At 34.7% G+C, this 19,785-nt stretch overlaps 1 protein-coding gene across 1 annotated transcript in view; it reads right to left on the reverse strand.

Annotated features, from left to right (window-relative positions):
• Positions 1-19,577, reverse strand: part of LOC138695937 (uncharacterized) — a 33,661-nt gene extending 14,084 nt beyond the window's left edge. Inside the window, exons 1-3 of the mRNA XM_069820338.1 lie at positions 19,164-19,577; positions 3,084-3,443; positions 167-352 (exon numbers count right to left, since the gene is read on the reverse strand). Coding sequence (XP_069676439.1) covers positions 167-352; positions 3,084-3,436 — 539 coding nt within the window. The 5' untranslated portion in view covers positions 3,437-3,443; positions 19,164-19,577. The remainder of the gene's footprint in view (positions 1-166; positions 353-3,083; positions 3,444-19,163) is intronic.
• Between the last annotated feature and the right edge of the window lie 208 nt (positions 19,578-19,785).

Here is a 19,785-nt window from a genome sequence, read left to right on the forward strand (position 1 = left end):
TGGGATATGATGGTAGAGATTGGATTAATTTTGCTCAGAATAGGGAGCAATGGCGGACTTATGTGAGGACAGCAATGAACCTCCGGGTTCTCTAAAAGCCATTAAGTAACAAGCTTATATAAAAACACGTATTTGCACGGAAATCTGGGCCATATTAATGACTTACTTGAACAAGCGCAATTTCTTTTCTTTTTGATCCTTCTCTTCTTTGTTTCCACTTGTGATTTTATTTATCTTCCCTTTTTTTGTTTCTGCAACAAACAGTTTACCTCCTTTCTCTAATTTCATATTATGAAGTTTTTTAAGAGCCATCTTCGCAACTTCTTCACTAACGAACCTGACATGGCACCAACTGAAACAATAAATGAATAATCACATAACACAATGCACTGCACTTCCAACATAATACAACCCAAATCCACGACTGAGCTGCTGTATAGTTCTTGGGTTTCTACGTTTCGCTGTGGAGAAAGCTGCTTATCCTTACTGGTTTCATATTTAGGAAGAGGAAAAGAAGAGAGAGTGAGTGTGAGATAACTTAAATAATAATAATAATAATAATAATAATAATAATAATAATAATAATAATAATAATAATAATAATAATCCGTGGCGCTACAGCACGTGAAGGGCTGCTGGCCTCACGCCCACATGCCGAAGCAGAGGTAAACGATCATCCAACCAGAATGGAGGTATCGTGTGGTTAGCACGATGATCCCCCCAGCCGTTATAGCTGGTATTTGCAACCAGATTTCGCTACCTATCGTAGCTCCCCAAGTGCATCACGATGCTGGGTGGGCACCGGTCCCATACACTGGCCGAAATTTCATGAGAAAATTTCTTCCCCCATGAGGACTCGAACCAGCTCGCATTCCGTAACGCGAGTCCTAGGCGGGATGACTTAGACCGCGACGTCACGGCGTGGGACAGGTAACTTAAATGCATTGTATAATTCACTATGCTGGGTCCATTAAATGCATCAAGTACAAAAGGTTTCAGAGCATATTATGGAAACGGGAGAAGAGACTGGAGTGAGTAGAATTACACCAAAGGTTATTGAACAAAGAAATGCAAACAAACTTGTAAGCAGAAACAAAACTCAAGGTATGATACGTATGAATTTGTTGAGGACATCAGCAATTACAGACACACACATGAAGAAGAATAACAAGAGTGACATAAGGAACATGGGTGCTAGGAAAGAGATACGTGGAGATAAGAAGCTGATAAACGAATCGGAACATGTTATAAGGGGGATTAAGGCAGGTAAAAAGAGCGTGTTGAGTAGGAGACAAGACTCGACAAGTATAAGTGAAGAAGGAAGTGCAGTAGCAGAACAAATAGTGACGTAATAAATTAGTAACAATGTAGAAGAGAATATCAATAACAATAAAGACAGAAATATGATGGAAGTGAACAGTGCTGAAAAGATTGCTCCAGAGACATGGAAAGTGTTAAGGGATGAAATTAGGGAAGAAATGGGTATACTAGTAAATGAGATAAAGAGATGCATGTGAGGGTATAGAGAATAAGATGAATGTTTTGAAACCTAGTAAATGGAAATAGTGATATGATAGTAAAAAGTAAATGGGAATAGGGCTCAATAATTGGTCCTCTATTATTTTTAATACCAATAAATGATCTTCCAGAATTCATTAAAGCAATAACAATTATGTATGCAGATGACACTACTTTCCTATGTTCTTCCACTGCTCTAAATCAATTACATGCTCTCAACAACGACACTCTATCACAGATGGCTTTATGGTTTGAATCTAATGGTTTCTTGCTTAATCAAGAAAAAACTATCAACATAACTTTCAGCCTAAATTATCTAATAAATAAGGACAAGAGACTCTACTACACAAAATTTCTAGGACTTTCTATAAACTCCAGTTTAACATGGGATAAGCACATCGAATACATATGCACAAAGCTATCAAGAGTTTTATATTTGTTACAGAAATTAACGACTTGCGTTTCTCAAAATTATTTAAGATGTGCCTACTTTTCTTTCTTTCAGTCCATAATCCGATATGCCCTAATTTTCTGGGGAAATGGAACCAAAATTGGAAGAGTCTTGATTTTACAAAAGAAAGCCATTAGAATTTTATGTAAAACAAATTATCTGGAACATTGTCGGCCACTTTTCAGACAATCACGGATTTTAACAATCAAATTTTTATATATATGATCTAGTACTTTACACTCGACAAAATATTGACAATTACTCATTAGTGGCCAATATACATGATCATGAAATTAGAAATAGTGAAAAATTAATATTCCATATTGTAAATTACACAAGAGCAACACAAACTTTTTAATTATGGGGATGAAATTATATAATAAGCTCCCAAGTCAATATTATAAATTACCAATCAATAGCTTCAAAACTAGATTTTACAATTGGTTATTAAATAATCCTTTTTATTCTGTTGCTGAGTTTTTCAACACAAATTTGTATGAAATTGTATTTTAATAAATAAGTTTAATTGCAATTTAGTTAGTTTTCTTCAATTTAAAAGTTTCAAATTATTTCATGTTTTCATTGTATTATTTAAATTTTACTGTTTCCTTTATTAGTGTTTTTTTAATGTAATTAGCCTATATGTTTTTCAATGTATTCTAACGAAGCCTAAAACTGTATGTCTAATGGCCAAATAAATTGAATTGAACTGAATTGATGTTATAACTGGAACTAAAAAAATTCAGGTGGCCCGAATTTTGTTTCTGGATCTGTATATTATTACTGTTACTAATAGAATATCAGTAATAAAAAATAAATAAACTGAACAAAAGTTCATTCTATCAATATTGTACAATACTGTACACTACAAAAAAAATTACAGTACATATACACTGACAGTACAATACATTAGGCCTACTTGACCATTATGAAGTTGAAATATTGCTATGTAAGTCAAACCACAGTGTGAAGCGACACATGAAATTGCAACTTTCTTTTTCAATCAGATATGATGAGTATATTTTAATGAAAATCTAGAAATAAATTCCTTAACACTTCACAGTACTGATCTACTTTTGCATCAGGTTAAACCAAAAATAACTATTAGACCTACTTGTTAATGCGGTGCTTGAAACGCACAGTCTCTATTCCATGATGTAGCTTGTTCACCACACTTCTGTCCTTGACACGGTATGGAAAGCGCACAAATAGTGTGCGTTGGTGATGAAGATCATGCAGTTCTTCCTTAGTTTTCACATCACGGGAATCAGTTTCTGCAGATTTTGTAACAGTCACTTTTTCATTTTTTTTAACCTTTGCTTTTCCTTTAATCATATTCCTACGTTCCTCCGTGATAGTTGGGGCAGAAGCTTTCACTACTTTCTTTCTTCGACGACGTGTTTTCTTCATTTTTCTCTCTTCTGAAGCATGTGATGCAGACATGGGATGCATCTGAACTATAGTCATGGAAACACTGTAAGACAAGAAACATATACATATTAGTAGAAGTCGGATATGTTTTTACGTATTATGCTAAGAAATCCGAGAATGTAGTAGAACTTAATACCGAAACATTGTGTAATTTGGATTACAGTTGAAAAAGTTGCATTAAACTGAGTAGGCCTGTTAATCAATTCTTCATGAAGGCTTGCTGCTTATAATGTGATTTGTCTGGGAGCTATTTACTGTAATTGTTTTGGGGAGAGAGAGAAAAAAAACACAGATGCACACATACACACACACAGTGAACAATAAGTATGGAATATTGCTAATAACTTCTTAACCTCTTACCGCATGGGACAATCTTGCACACTTACTTACTGGCTTTTAAGGAACCCGGAGGTTCATTGCCGCCCTCACATAAGCCCGCAATTGGTCCCTATCCTGAGCAAGATTAATCCAGTCTCTACCATCATATCCCATCTCCCTCAAATCCATTTTAATATTATCTTCCCATCTACGTCTCGGCCTCCCTAAAGGTCTTTTTCCCGCCAGCCTCCCAACTAACACTCTATATGCATTTCTGGATTCGCCCATACGTGCCACATGCCCTGCCCATCTCAAACGTCTGGATTTAATGTTCCTAATTATGTCAGGTGAAGAATATAATGCGTGCAGCTCTGCGTTGTGTAACTTTCCCCATTCTCCTGTAACTTCATCCCTCTTAGCCCCAAATATTTTCCTAAGAACCTTATTCTCAAACACCCTTAATCTCTGTTCCTCTCTCAAAGTGAGAGTCCAAGTTTCACAACCATACAGAACAATCGGTAACATAACTGTTTTATAAATTCTAACTTTCAGATTTTTTGACAGCAGACTAGATGACAAAAGCTTCTCAACCGAATAATAACTGGCATTTCCCATATTTATTCTGCATTTAATTTCCTCCCGAGTGTCATTTATATTTGTTACTGTTGCTCCAAGATATTTGAATTTTTCCACCTCTTCGAAGGATAAATCTCCAATTTTTATAGTTCCATTTCGTACAATATTCTGGTCACGAGACATAATCACATACTTAGTCTTTTCGGGATTTACTTCCAACCCTATCGCTTTACTTGCTTCAAGTAGAATTTCCGTGTTTTCCCTAATCGTTTGCGGATTTTCTGCTAACATATTCACGTCATCCGCATAGACAAGAAGCTGATGTAACCCGTCCAATTCCAGTTCGGAATAAGTTAGTTGTTCAGGCTACAGAGTGTGACAGTAAACTTTATTTTTTAAATGACACCCTATATTAAAATTTAGGCCCACATATTCCGAATCTCCATTAAATTTTATGTAAGAATGTGTAGAAATTTTACCCATTCATCCATTTTATATCTTTTAAATACTTATTAAACTTCTTTCGTGGACTTCAAACTTGAGACAAATAAGTAGTAAACCATGTTGAGTAGGCCATAAAAGTAAACAAAACACTATGACTAACCAAATTTTACCACAGTTGCTCAAAATGAGAACCATTCACAGCCAAACAATGTCCGAGTCTATCACGAAAACAGTCCACTGTAAATATGAGATGAAACAGATCAGTCATGTAACTGTGAGAAAGACAAGGAACTGTTTCGTGATAGACTGGGACATTGGCTGTGAATGGTTCTCATTTTGACAATGTGTTGTAAAGTTTGATTAGTCATAGTGTTTTGTTTAGTTTTATGACCTACTCAACAGGATTTTACATACTTGTGTCAAGTTTGAAGTCCACAAAACGAGTTTAATAAATAGTTAAAAGACGTGACACGGGCAAATGAGTTTAATTTATACATATTGATACGTACAATTTAATGGAGATTCGGAATATTTAGGCCTAAATTTTAATATAGAATGTCATTTAAATAAATGAAGTTTACTGTCACAGCCTGTATACCTGAACAATTAAGTTTTTTGGAACACTGGTATCATATTGTATGGTTTATCCCCAACAAATTCTCTATAAAACTTTTTTTGTAAAACTAAAATTTAAGAAGTTATTAGCAATATTCCATACTTATTGTTCACCCTGTATATTGGTTCATTACACATTTTCCTCCGTAAACAAAATTATAGTTAACTGTCAAAAAGTTTCTCTAAGCCTATCATTATCCAAGAAATCACTTTCTGGGGAAAATTCACAATCAACCATCCATTCACTAAAGCTAAATAACCAGTGCAGATGATAGAAAAAGTGGAACACATTCTCAACCCTTTATACTTTTGACAGCACTGTAAATTTATCTGAAATTCATGACACTCCTGTCTCAATTTCCATTTTTACTTGCGCGTTAAAAAATTAGTTTAGTGCTGCGAAAAAAACCCATCTGCACATTTTCGCAGAATTCATAGGCCTACAAGATTTTAGGAATACTGATCCCGAAATAGTAGTCTATACAGACCTACAGAAATTTCTCATGAATTAAGCTATTCGACGAATTTTGTTCATAGTCAGTAGCTACAAGTAAATTTATTAAAAAATAATGCATACGAAGTACAAATTTCTTGTACAAACGTATCAGAAATTAGTCTTTGTATCACTAGCCTCCATACACACTTTTTTTTTCACGATTTTAAACTCTAAATGTAATTTCAAGTGAAGTATATCTGGTCCATTTATAACAGAAAGATCTTCAGTTACTGAAGAAATGTTTAATTTGGGCCTACAGTACAAAGTAACTTATAATAGGCCTTACCTATAGCCTAGCATTTACAGCAAGACTGCAGGCGAAAAAACAGTACATTAATCAAGTGGGACCAATACTATTATTCAGAATCAATGAACCAGTACATTAGTGTTCTACAAATTTAATCTGAAACATGGGTAAACTAGCACTGAGGTAGTTCCCTTCGTACTTCGCTTATACACTTTCCATATAAACGAATCTGTGACAGGTTATATGTCGTTAATTTAGGCTTTTGTTATGCCTTGCATATACGATCAACTGCAACTCCACATAAAATCCCCTATAAATTCAATTATTTTCACTTCCGAAATCACATGAACCACCTGTGGGCTAGTTTTTTCTTGACATACTCAACAGAGGAAACTATTTTAATCTCAGGTGGGCATAAAACATGTTTAATTAACAGTTACCACAATGATCACTCACAATGATGCTGTAAATTTGGTGACGTAAGTTGTCATGACAACCTGAAGTAATGATGCACTTTAAGGAATAATTCACTTCGTTTCGTTTGCTTCAGCAAATAGCTTGCTTATAGTTAACAGACTGCACAACAGTCACTGAAAACTTCTTAACTGTCATGTTCAAAGTTTTAAATCTACGCGTGAAAGTATGAAATACAATATTTCAACAATGAGAAGTGTACTTTTTTTCTGCAATTCTCTTGCTTTGAATTTTACATTTAATGTAAGCATGATACTAGGTACCTTAATATGTGGGAAGTTTATTAAATTATTAAAATGTTGCTCACAACAATTTAATAATGTCGCGTATTAAATTATTGTTACTTCTCTTTGAGTAGGCCTAGTTATTACAGCTGGAACGGACTGTTAGTGTTTAAACCGTTCCTTACGAGATTATAAACAAGCTGGCGCAACCACGATCGAGAGTGGTTCTCTGAGCGTCATGACAATTTCTGCCGCTAGGTTCGCCTCGCAGTCCTATTAAATACAGAGACACTGTACTATCCGTTGCTTACGGGATTATACGTCTATTGTCCATAAAATATTGTACGAAGCATTTAATAAGCAATGATGAGTCCTTTAAATGTCCCAAATGTCAATGACTTTTAAGTGTTCTGCTATGAATATATAGGGCAGAACAGCGCTCCGAGCGGCGGAATTGGCATTACGAGGGAACCACTTCAGACTCGTTTTTCAAGCTCTATGCGCCAGCTTGTATAATCTCGTAAGCAACGGTACTATCACAGAGATCCAGAGTACCGCAATCGTTTGAGCCGGCAAATGCCGACAAGTCCGCCATTGTTAGTCCAGCGCGCTATGCAGTATACAGTTGTATAGGGAAAGAATGTAATTTAAATGCGAAAAAATGCAGTGCTGCTGTGTTCAGAACTATTCACAGAGAACTGAAAAAAGCGCACACTTGTTTTCTCTGTGACAAGGTAAAAGAAATAAGGAAAAAGGAAAGAATTGACTATAAATATAAAAAGGAACGATCCGCTACCTAAGCGAGCATACATTGTGAGATTAATGAATGACTGTATTTTTATATTTATTTTTTCCAAATTTGGGCCCCAAAATATTTTTATAAAACTAATCTAGAATTTAAGTTGTTTCAGCAATGATATTTCTACATAAAACAAATGAAAATCACGTACCAATTAGGATCAGTGTCAAATTTTTACCATCTTTTCCCTTTCAAATCAAGCATTTCTGAATTTAATCCTATTTGCTATTTGCAAGAATGACATAATACATTTGTTCTGAATTCATTCTGGAGACAAGATTGCATTGTTTCGCTCGATTGGAAAATACAAAGACCGTAGAAACTAGAAACCCTATTAATAATAATAATAATGATTTATTTAACCTGGCAGAGTTAAGGCCATACGGCCTTCTCTAACACTCAATCAGGAGTAAAGACTGCGTTACAAAAACACTACAAATTTACAAATTACACTACAATTTTACACACAAAACTGAATAAGATAATAATAATAATAAAATATAAACAACAAATAAGAAGAAATCAGACATAATATATAACATACAGAAAGAAAGAAAAAAGCATAATAATATGTGAACAGCAGGTCAAAATAAATGAGGCATACAAAAAAAAAGACAATTATTCATAATAATAATAATAATAATAATAATAATAATAATAATATAATAATAATAAATAAGAATAGTAATAATGATAATAATAATAATAATAATAATAATAATAATAATAATAATAATAATAATAATAATACTAATAGTAGTAATAAAATAGTGCAGTACAAAGTATACAGTGAATACAATATTTCTAAGTACACACAATAAGGAAAATTAAGATTATATATAGCTCAACTTATCACATTAGAGATATAGCATTATCGGAAAATATGAAAACAAAAATATAAAATAAGTTGAATATCATTAGAACATAAAAAAATGTGAATACGTGGAAACATGCAATACAACACTTGTCATAATAGTAAGTTAGTTTGGCAACTCGTCATAAGATAATTTTCTAACTTGGATTTGAAAGAATTCAATGTTCGGCAGCCCTTGACTTCAGGCGGCAGAGAGTTCCAGTGACGAGAGGTAGCAACAGTGAAGGATGAGGAATACAGAGACGATGCGTGAAGTTAGGCTGAAGTGAAATTTCAATTTTCTAAACTATTCTGGGTAGATCTATGAAATTTTGTACTTTTAATTTGTAATTTTAAATTGTGTAAATTTAGGTTTTCCAAAATTGCAGCCTTTTAAGTAGGTCTAACACCTGTTGGATTCTATGAAGAAACATTTCGAGAAGTCCAGAAGCTACACTGGCTCAATCAGAAATCTAATATAATAAATAATGTATGAAATAGATCGTAATTTCCAAAATGGTCGCAGAATTCAGAGTGGAGGTCGTGGACGGAGAATTTAAATTAACAGTCAGAGCCAGCAGCCTTTTAAAAATGTGACCCTAAACAGCTGATAGACCGGTCGTATGGTCATGAAAATTGGCAGAAGGTATCTTTAGATCATAAATGAATTTTTAAAGATAAAAACAAAGAAACGATTTTTTTTTCCAAAAATGACAAAATCTCACATCAGTGTATCCTTGGGGACATTATACTGAAATTACTAACTTCCATATTTTTAAAGCTAAATTCACAAACTGTTTATCACTAGTATATCTGGTTGATAATAACACATGTAAAAATTTCGTCTCTCTCTATGATAAGTAGTTTGCATTTTATAGTGTATTGATTAATGCAAAAAGTCCCTTGCGTCACAATTTACATTATTTTTCATTGATATTCACTTATAAGATTCTTTATATACATTGGAACAAACATTACTATTGGAATTTTCTGTACAGCGAATGGCTAAATTACTTGGAATTTTTATGAATATTATTTTTTTTTATTTTTATAATAAAAAATTCTAGTAATTTACTTGTTAATTTTACAGCAAAACCTTATAGTAAGCTTTGATTCCATGTATGTAAGGAGCCATATAAGTGAAAATCACTTAAGAATAATGTCAATTGTAGTGCAAGCAACTTTTTATATAAAGCGGTTCAATATTTTAATATAATAATTAATAAAATGCAAACCATGTATCATAGGCGGATGCAATTTTGTACACTTGTCACTATTAAGCAGATATACCAGTGATCAAAATTTGGTAAATCTAGCTTCGTAAGTATGGTAGTTATTGATTTCACTGTTGTGAACTCTTAAAACTAATAAACTTCGAGAAATTTCAGTATAGTGTCCCCTTATATGCGGAAGTCAGAGAGTTTACACGAGGAATATAGTTGGAAATGTTCAGATTTATTGTTATTTTATTTGCAACATTGTTGTTTTCATTTGCTACTTGTAATTTATTAAGTTCATGCTGCTGTAATACCTATAACTGTGACGTTTATGAAGGAATGTATTGAACACTTAAATGTATATTTATGCTATAATAATTATTAAATAAAGTTTTTATACATTAGTATATTGACTGACAATAATGTTCTAAACTGTAAGAAGATCCTTTAGAAGTTTTTGCCCTTAAAAATTAAAAATATCTGAGTTTTATTTTAAATACTCCTATCCCTAGCGTGTTGAAAAGGAATAACAATGGCGGCCGACTCGGTGACTGCGCTACTCTGGTATATCCACGGACTCTGCTATTAAATGATGAATAGTTCCATTACTAAGAATTGTACATCGTGAAAATTCTTTGATTAATTTTGCATTACTGATCGAGTATGAAGATTATAATCATAACAAGCATATTACAGTCTTATTTGAGATTTATTGATGACTTGTTAAATATCAGTATGCAGATTTTCAGAGTCATTTAATGGAATTTACAATTTCGTTTCTCGAAAGTCTGAATTTGTTCAATTAAAAATTTTGCTTCCAAACTACAGTGTTCATCTGGTTCATTTACTTTGGCAAGTTGATTGCTTTCAGTTCCGTGTTTTTTCTTCGGATTTCGTTCCCTCTAATTTGTTATAATTCCTGAAAGTGAACTACCGGTGTCTTCTACTTTCAGATTATTATTATTATTATTATTATTATTATTATTATTATTATCATCATCATCATCATCATCATTAAACTAGTATAGTTCTTAGTTTGTCTTGCCTTAAGACAATCAGTAGCGTCATTCGAGGAAAAGAATATGATTTACCATCATCATTTATAGTGGCGAAATATTCTACGACAATGGTTAATTATTACTGCTGAATATTGACACATACACGATTTGCATTATTTAGGATACAACATACGCAGCAATGCGATTTTAATGTTGACCATGCTGAGTTTAGTGTAACGAACTCCCCTCATCCTCCAAGCCAAATCAAACATTATTACGACATTACGAGTAACAAATAAATAATAATTACTACAATTATTCGTTGTGATAAAGTACAATTATCACTGCATGGTGTACCGAAGATTTTACTTTATGTTTTCATTAAATTGACATGTTATGAGTGAGTGACGACAGAAAACAGCTCAAGGGAGCGAGATGCAGACATTACTAAAAATGAAATGGGGATCGGGAAGAGCAGATGCGCATCTGCCTATGGGAGGCAAAAAAAAAATCGTCCCTGAGATATTTGTTTATGTTTTGGGAAATGCTCAAATTCGAAAACCATTTCTAATCACATATATTGCAGACTAACTTCCTAATTAATTTAATTCTAACTCCTAATTTAAAAACTGTTTACACACTAAAATATCATAGCATTTGCTATTACTATCCACAACAGGTTAATCAGCAGGCCTATTAGATATTTATTTCACCACTGTAACGTGTGCAAGAAAAATCGCACAATTATGTATTGTGACTGCTGTTTGCATTAGTAAAAATCATAACACTTAAACGTCAATATATTTTTAAAAAGGAAAGGAATAAGTTAGGCCCACTTACAAATGATTCAATTATGAAGTCAGGGAAATGGAAGATAATACAGTACCTTAATCCATTAGAATAATAATAATAATAATATTATTATTACTATTATTATAGAATTTATAAAACAGTTATATTACCGGTTGTTCTTTATGGTTGTGAAACTTGGAGTCTCACGTTGAGAGAGGAACAGAGATTAAGGGTGTTTGAGAATAAGGTGCTTAGGAAAATATTTAGGGCTAAGAGGGATGAAGTTACAGGAGAATGGAGAAAGTCACACAACAAAGAACTGCACGCATTGTATTCTTCACCTGACATTATTATGAACATTAAATCGAGACGTTTGAGATGGGCAGGGCATGTAGCACGTATGGGCGAATCCAGAAATGCATATAGAGTGTTAGTTGGAAGGCCGGAGGGAAAAAGACCTTTAGGGAGGCCGAGACGTAGATGGGAAGATAATATTAAAATGGATTTGAGGTGGGATATGATGATAGAGACTGGATTAATCTTGCTCAGGATAGGAACCAATGGCGGGCTTATGTGAAGGCGGCAATGAACCTCCGGGTTCCTTAAAAGCCAGTTAGTAAGTATAATAATAATAATAATAATAATAATAATAATAATAATAATAATAATAATAATAATAATAAATACGTGAAAAGGGTAGACTACAGTGTTCATGTAAAATATATGTTTCTTTCATTATTTCCGAAAATGTACGGTGTATGAATTGAACAACCTTAGTTTATAATATGTAATATCTTAATATCAAGAATGACAGCCATTCATTTTAATATAATTGAGACGTAGAAGTTTTGAAATTACGTCTATTGACCATAAATTATTGTACGAAGTATTTAATAAGCAACAGTGAGTCTTTTAAATGTCCCAAATGTCAATGTCATTTAAGTGTTCTGCTATGAATATCTAGAAACGAACAGCGCTCCGAGCGGCGGTATTGGCATTACGAGGGAACCACTTCAGACCCGTATTTCAAGCGCTATGCGCCAGCTTGTATAATCTCGTAAGCAACGGTTTGAACAACTACAGCTTTCGTAGTACTGTACATACAAGCAGCAAGCTGGCATACACACAGAATACAGCTCTCAACTGGTTCCCACTATGCTACGAGTGGTGTCGAAGCAAAACACTTAAATAACATTGACATTTGGGGCATTTAAAGAAATTTTTGTTGCTTATTAAATGCTTCGTACAGTACGATTTATGGACAATGGATGCCATTTCCCAACGTTTATAATATTAAAAATATATTAAAATAGTAAATGGTTGTCATTCTTGGTATTAACTCTAGCGATAAAAATGAGTTGCTAAGTACAGTCAATCAGAGCAATGGCCACCTCCAAAACTGCCTTCAGCAAAATAAGTTACAACTGAATATTAGTAAGACTGTTTACATACTCTTTAACAATAGCAGCGATCAAAATTCTACTCCTATCAAAATAAATGATAAAGACATAATGGAAGTTAAAAATACAAAATTTCTAGGCATCTGGATCGACTCTGCTTTAACCTGGAACTATCATGTTGAGAAAACTATAGAAAAATTGAACCGCTATGTATATGCTTTCAGGATATTAAACAAAACAACCTCTAATGAAGTTCTCAGATCTATGTATTTTGGCTTTGTACATTCCCAGATTCAGTATGGCATACCATTATGGGGCGCAACAAGCAAAATTACGGAAATTTTTAAGCTACAGAAGAAAATTATAAAAATTATGAAACAAGCACCTATAAGGTCGCAAAGTAAAGAAATTTTTAGGGAACTCAAAATTCTGCCAGTACCTTGTATATACATTCTAGAAACAGTGTCTTTCATTCATAAAAACAAAGCAAAATTCAAATTGAATTCAGACTACCACATGTATCAAACAAGAACATCAAGTCATATCCATCTGTCCACTCACGGAATAACCGCAAGTCTTAAAAAGTATTTTACATAGAGGCATAAATATGTATAATAAAATTCCAAGCTCCATAATAAGTAGTAAACAAAAGAAGTTTAAAAGCATGGTCAACAGGTTGCTGCTGCATCATATGCCATATACTGTCTTTACACCTTGCAGAAAGTGCCTACTAATGTGTAATTGTATCATGTCAGCAGATGTCCTGCAATAACATAGTATAATCAGAAACTCGATTAAGACTAGAAATAAGATTGACGAAGCCATGATTTGTAAAGATCTTTATGGTGAATAAACCACCGCCGCCGCCGCCGCCGCCGCCCCCGCCGCCACCACCACCACCACCACCACCACCACCACCACCACCACCACCACCACCACCACCACGACTACTACTACTACTATGAAGCTTTTGTGGCTTAGCCTACCCAAAAAATTTAAATTATTATTTCCTAGTAACAGTAGGCCTGTAAATTCGTAATAACGATATATGAGGTGTGTAGTTGCAAAATCAGATACATCACTTTTTTTTCGAAAATGAGTTAATGTTATGTTTCGTATCTTCATATAATTCTACAACTGCTATAGCACTGTTATGCTCCAAAGCCAGATACACCACATGGATTTGTATGATGAAAGAATAGTATTGGTTGCAAATCCTTGGTTCCTTGCAAACATTTTTCCTTCATACTAAAAAATTATGGTTTAATGCTGTATCTGATTTTGCAACTAAACGCCTCATATCGTAACACTTGGTTGCACTCCGATCCTTCCATTATATTAAGTTCATTGTTGACAGTCATTCCAGTATGGAGAGAGCAGTGCAAGCAGCGAGGCTTAAGGCAAAAGCCTCTAAAGGTATGGCTACGACCTTGACTCGCAAGCATGAGGGGGGACCAGGGAGGGGGTATTGATTCACTACATCTCCCTACAGGACGAGGCTAGCTTTCCGTCACAATATTACCACAGTCTAGTATATAAAGTTACCAAGCTCAATACGTAGTAAGTATGCATCCATAGATAGTTGCTAACCACTAGGATCACTACTATTGCCTCATCACAGACAATGCGAAATAGTGCCTGCACAGTCTATTGTTCCTAGTACCCTCACAACTCAAGCTTCGTGACTGTATACTAGACTGTGATATTACGTCGTGCTATATTGGTGTTCTCTGAAAGAGCTGCATTGTTGAGTTTAGTACAATCAAAAGTGCATGTGTGTTTGTGTTACATATTAATTTCGTGTAAAATGGCTCATACTGAGAGAACACTGCTCTGAGGTCATTATTTGTAGAATTAAAAGAGAAACAGTTTTTAAGTTGGACATAAGAAACAAAATGTGCTTACAAAGATAGGAGATCGACACCACATTTACATATTAAAATAGCAGATGAAGGAAGACAGAAATTTTCAATTTTCACACTACAAGAAATACCCTTGACTAACAGGTGCTCCGAGACAACAAATAAATTATATTGTTTTACCTGTATTCTGTTTGGGGGGTGAAAATGATTGGTCATCTCTTTTTGTGTGGTCTGTGTCACAAAAATTTAGTAGAAAAGCCGATAAACATCTGCTCTATAAAATATACAACGTAAGTAAAATTTTTCTGCCTACCCAGTATTTAAACCTTAGCTTCGCCACTGGAAACTTAATACATTTTACATGCACAGAGTACCTTTTTCACTTATTATTATAATATATTGCAATAAATTAAAGTATTATGTTCCAATTCCTTGGAAGTATACTAAAACATTTTCAAACAGGTCTAAATTTCTCTTCCCTCTTTTTCCAACATAATAATATACACCAAGCACGTTGAAGTGTTGTGATTTTTACAAAGTGATAGGTAGGGACCGGATTTTTATGTAATATCAAGGTGTGAAATATGTACATATCTATGTAAGAAAAATGAGGTGAATATGTACCAAAATATGTAAAATCATGAAAATATTTAATATCAATATCTAGCAGGTGTAGGATAGGAAAGACTCTCCAGTTGTGATTTCATACAGCACCCGACTTTTTTACCGCACACTTGACACATTATTTTTCCATCTGTAGTGAAAGCTTCGTCCATCACAATCCATGATTTTATTTTTGTTGTTAGGGTTGAAGATACAGGGGCCATTTTCGTTAGTTAAAACAGTAGATAAACTCACTTGCACTTTATAGGTATTGTAAGTACTAAAACTACAGAACTGAGTGAAATGAATGACACAACAGTACTGCAAGCACTGTTTCACTTTACTGGATTAGGAGAAAATAAGAGGAGATGTGGGACACATGTATTTTAGCTGCTCCCTGTAAGAAACAGGTACCTATTAAAACCCCGAACTATAGGCATTTACAAACTGTTATTTGAAAAGTGACATTCCTGTCATTCAGAAGGGTAGGATTATTCCAGCCGAGAGCCATACTTTCTAATTGCTTGGAAAATTCCATTTCCGTATAGGTCTACTAAATTTAAAGTAAAGAGGTCAAGCAATAACCTGAAAGTTTCATGTCAGACTTGACACAGGTTTTCCCAGGAAGAATTAGGAAGAGGGTGGGTAAGGTTGCAAATTGCATGGGAACGACTTGTTAAGACGTGTGCATAACAATTATAGTTCGAGACAAAACATGTCGTCCTCATCCCACACATCGCATGAAGGCAACGCTACTTTCTGAGTGATTTTTACAATACAAGGTAGTTGTATGAGAAAGGTTGCCTTTTGTTCACTCATATTTACAGTGGGCGGTATGGGGTGAGTGCCTCTATTACTTCCTGGAACTAAGGACGTTATGTTTCGTCCAAAATATATCCTTTCTTGGGTAGGTAAAAAGACTTTTTAAATCTGTATATTTCAAATTGTAAACTTCCACAGCAGAATTTTTTTTTTCTTTCAGAGAAGTAAAAATGAATAAAACCCCTAAATATGTAGATTTACGTAATACCAAGCCATAATATGTAATGTGAGGTAAATATGTAAAAATATGTACTATCAAATTTTAATATATTAATGGTAATACAAGATTCGCAAAGATTTGTTATTTATATACGATTAGGTTGAAAGGAATATAATATGTAATTATATAAAAATCCGGTCCTAGCGATAGGAAACTGCAGTTGCAATGCTTGAGAAGTACAACTAAGTGATCTTTTTTGCAGAGGTGAGAAAAAAGTCCAATACAGGGCAATTATAAATTATTCATCAGGATTTTTTAAGTCAAACATTTGCAAAAACTTGGATGCAATATGTTTGTGCTAATCATGAATCGAAAGAAAAACTCCGAAAGTTTACTTTTCCATTGTTGTAACTCTGGCGCGTGTAGACAGACGACGCACAAGCGTTGTTTTCAAAATGGTGTCTATGTAACAGGAAGTGTTTGCAGTTTTGGAATATGAGAAGTTACCGTACAGCATGTGTTCCGGAGACAATACCCTGGAACTTCACCACCAGGTCACCAAAGCATTCTGCGATCGCATCATCACCGTCACTGATACCGTGAGTAAAGTTAAAAGCAGTGGACACCCAAGCATTTCTAATGTAACAGTGGAGCGAACGAGGTGAGTTTCATATGCAGTCCTCAGAAATCAACATACCGCGCCAGTCGAGAACTTGATATCCTGAAACCGACTGTATGGAAAATTTTACAAACCCGATTGTGAATGAAACCATACCGCATGCAGTTACTGCAAAAGCTAAAAATCGAAAGACCTCGTCAAACGATATGAATTTTGTAATTCCATGCAGGCCGCTATGGAGGAGAAAGATGATTTTGCGGACCTTCTAGTGTTCAGTGACGAGGCCACATTTCACTTGAGTGGCAAAGTTAATTGCTATAATGTACACATTCGGGTACTGAAAAACCACGTTTGACAGTGCAACATGAACGAGATTTTCCAAAAGTGAATGTGTTTGCTACAGTGTGTAAATCAAAGCGGAGACAACTGTGATCAGTATGTCATTCCTCGATATTCTGTAGCAATGGTTATTTCCTCAAGTGACTGAGGATTCCAATAACTTCATATTCCAACTTGATGGGGCATTGTCCCATTGGCACACTGAAGTGCGTCACTATCTGAACACAGAACTCTCTCATTGTTGGATTGAACGATACAATGAAGACGACTTAGCGTTGTTACAGTGGCCTCCTAGATCCCCCGACCTAATGGTCTGTGATTTTTTTCTCTGGGGGTGCGTAAAAGACATACTGTACGTGCCACCAGCAACTTTGGTTGAGGTCAAGGATCACATTACTGATGTATTTACGACAATTACCAGGAATATGCTACGGCACGCATGTGATGAATTTCAATATCGCATCGATGTGTATTGTGTAACGAGAGAAAGCCACATAGAACACTTGTGAACGTGTGTCTGAAACGGCGATTGCTCCACCGATCTTTCATCATGTGATAAGGCAGAATTCCTGCACGGAAATATAATTATGTATTTCGGTACATTGCAATAATATGATAAGCGTATATAATCACTTAGTGATTTAAGACCGCTCATTCTGTCGGATCTCAGCCACTTAATCACTCATAATGAGTGCACCTCTGCACGTCAGTGTCTTGGACATTGTACCACACAGTGCATGAGAGTTGGCCACTAAAGGGAAACTAAGAGGTGGAACTTAAACTGAGAGGATTCAATTCGGTATCATAATTGGAATCCGGTGTGGCTTAGTGGATAGAGCATCAGCACGGAGCTGAAAACCCGGGTTCGAATCCTGGTGCCAGAGAGAATTTTTCTCCGCTCCACCGATCCTTGATTTTAGACAAGTAATGGCGTTGTTTTGGAAGAAAAGCTTAAAATACGATACTGGTCTAAAAAAATCATAAAAATGACTAAATGGACAGAGTTTTGATATCACATTCTTCAATTCTATTATTAATCTTATAATTACTGAACTATTTTCTATGTGGTATGGTATAAAAGGAAAGAATGGAAAAATAAAATTATAACATTGGTGTATTAAACTTCCACACAATCAGAAAACTATAAAAATGCATTTTGTTATATTTTGAACAAGTGCTGAAGATCTTTACACATAACAACCTCCAGAACTAATCCAAATGAACAGCCATACTTTTATATGAATTGCTGCTGATGAATATGTTCATCTTGATAATCTCTGTGTAAGGTAGCAGGTGAGGCTGCCAATTTTAAATCTTCTGATAAGGCCAAAATAATTGTCACAGCTATTGAACCATCTCAATTATCTCTGCAGTCTCTGCCATACAATAATCCTTAAAGATAATAACCAAAATCGTTCCTTCTTCACACATTTTTAAGCAAGATTCCGTCACTGAACAATGCTTAACTTCCTGTCTACTCGTATCGGAACGAAACATTACTGTCACAGCCGGGGAAGGTGGAGTGGGGAGTTAAGGGGTAGTCTGCATGCTTCGATTGAGGTATTAGTGCCCGCCTGATAGGCGATCTTGATCTTCATTATAGTTGTTCGATAGTAATTAAAGCTCTGTCTCAAACTATATCACTAGCAGAACAAATCACCAAACATGGCAATCTACAGTATTCTACTTCAAAGCCCTAAAATACTCAAAACATTTCAAGCAACATAGATATAAGAATTCTACATTAAACACGTGAAAATGCTTAAAACTGCGTCACCCAATATTAAACCACATGAAATTCTAAGAAAGATCTCACATAACTATTAACTTAACTATTTACATTCCTCCATAAGAAAAATAGTAGGAAGTTCAGTTAAATGGAATGCACGTAAATCCAGTCCTTACCGTATGAAGTAATTTAATGATTAACGCAGAAAGTAGAGAGGTAGGAAATCTTATGTCCACGTGCAATTTACCGGCATTTCGCCATTCACAACATTACGTATTGCCTTAGGACGAGCACCGCTTCAAAACAAACACCACAAACCGCATTAACCATTCCTCCGCACGAGCAAGTACTGAAGTACTGACAAACATGTGTGTACCGTGCGTTTTCTTAAAGCGCTTCAGTAAACCGCTTCATGACTTTGCTGCAGCAAAAGAGGGTCGAAAAAAACGCAATTCGGCCAGCTGACTGTAATTAATATTGGCTTCTATTACTACCGTAATAAATTTAACTCTAAAAGAATCAACATGTTAAATAGTTTGAACTTCCATGATAATGACATTAAATTATTATTACTAGACGATTTTAACAACGTTGCAAAAGACCAAAACACGCATTCCACCATGATGGATCGTGCAGCAAACTCATCAAACGGTGTTTCATTTGCTGCACAGTTGCTGCAGCGTTCGTGGATCATGGTTGGTACTCCATAATAAACCCAATGGTGATAGGCATATTCGATATCTCGAAGAGAAACATAAACACAACCAATTTTAATTATTTATCTTAGATTAACATTTA

The sequence above is a fragment of the Periplaneta americana genome, chromosome 3 (genome assembly GCF_040183065.1).
Source record: "Periplaneta americana isolate PAMFEO1 chromosome 3, P.americana_PAMFEO1_priV1, whole genome shotgun sequence".
NCBI lineage: Eukaryota > Metazoa > Arthropoda > Insecta > Blattodea > Blattidae > Periplaneta > Periplaneta americana.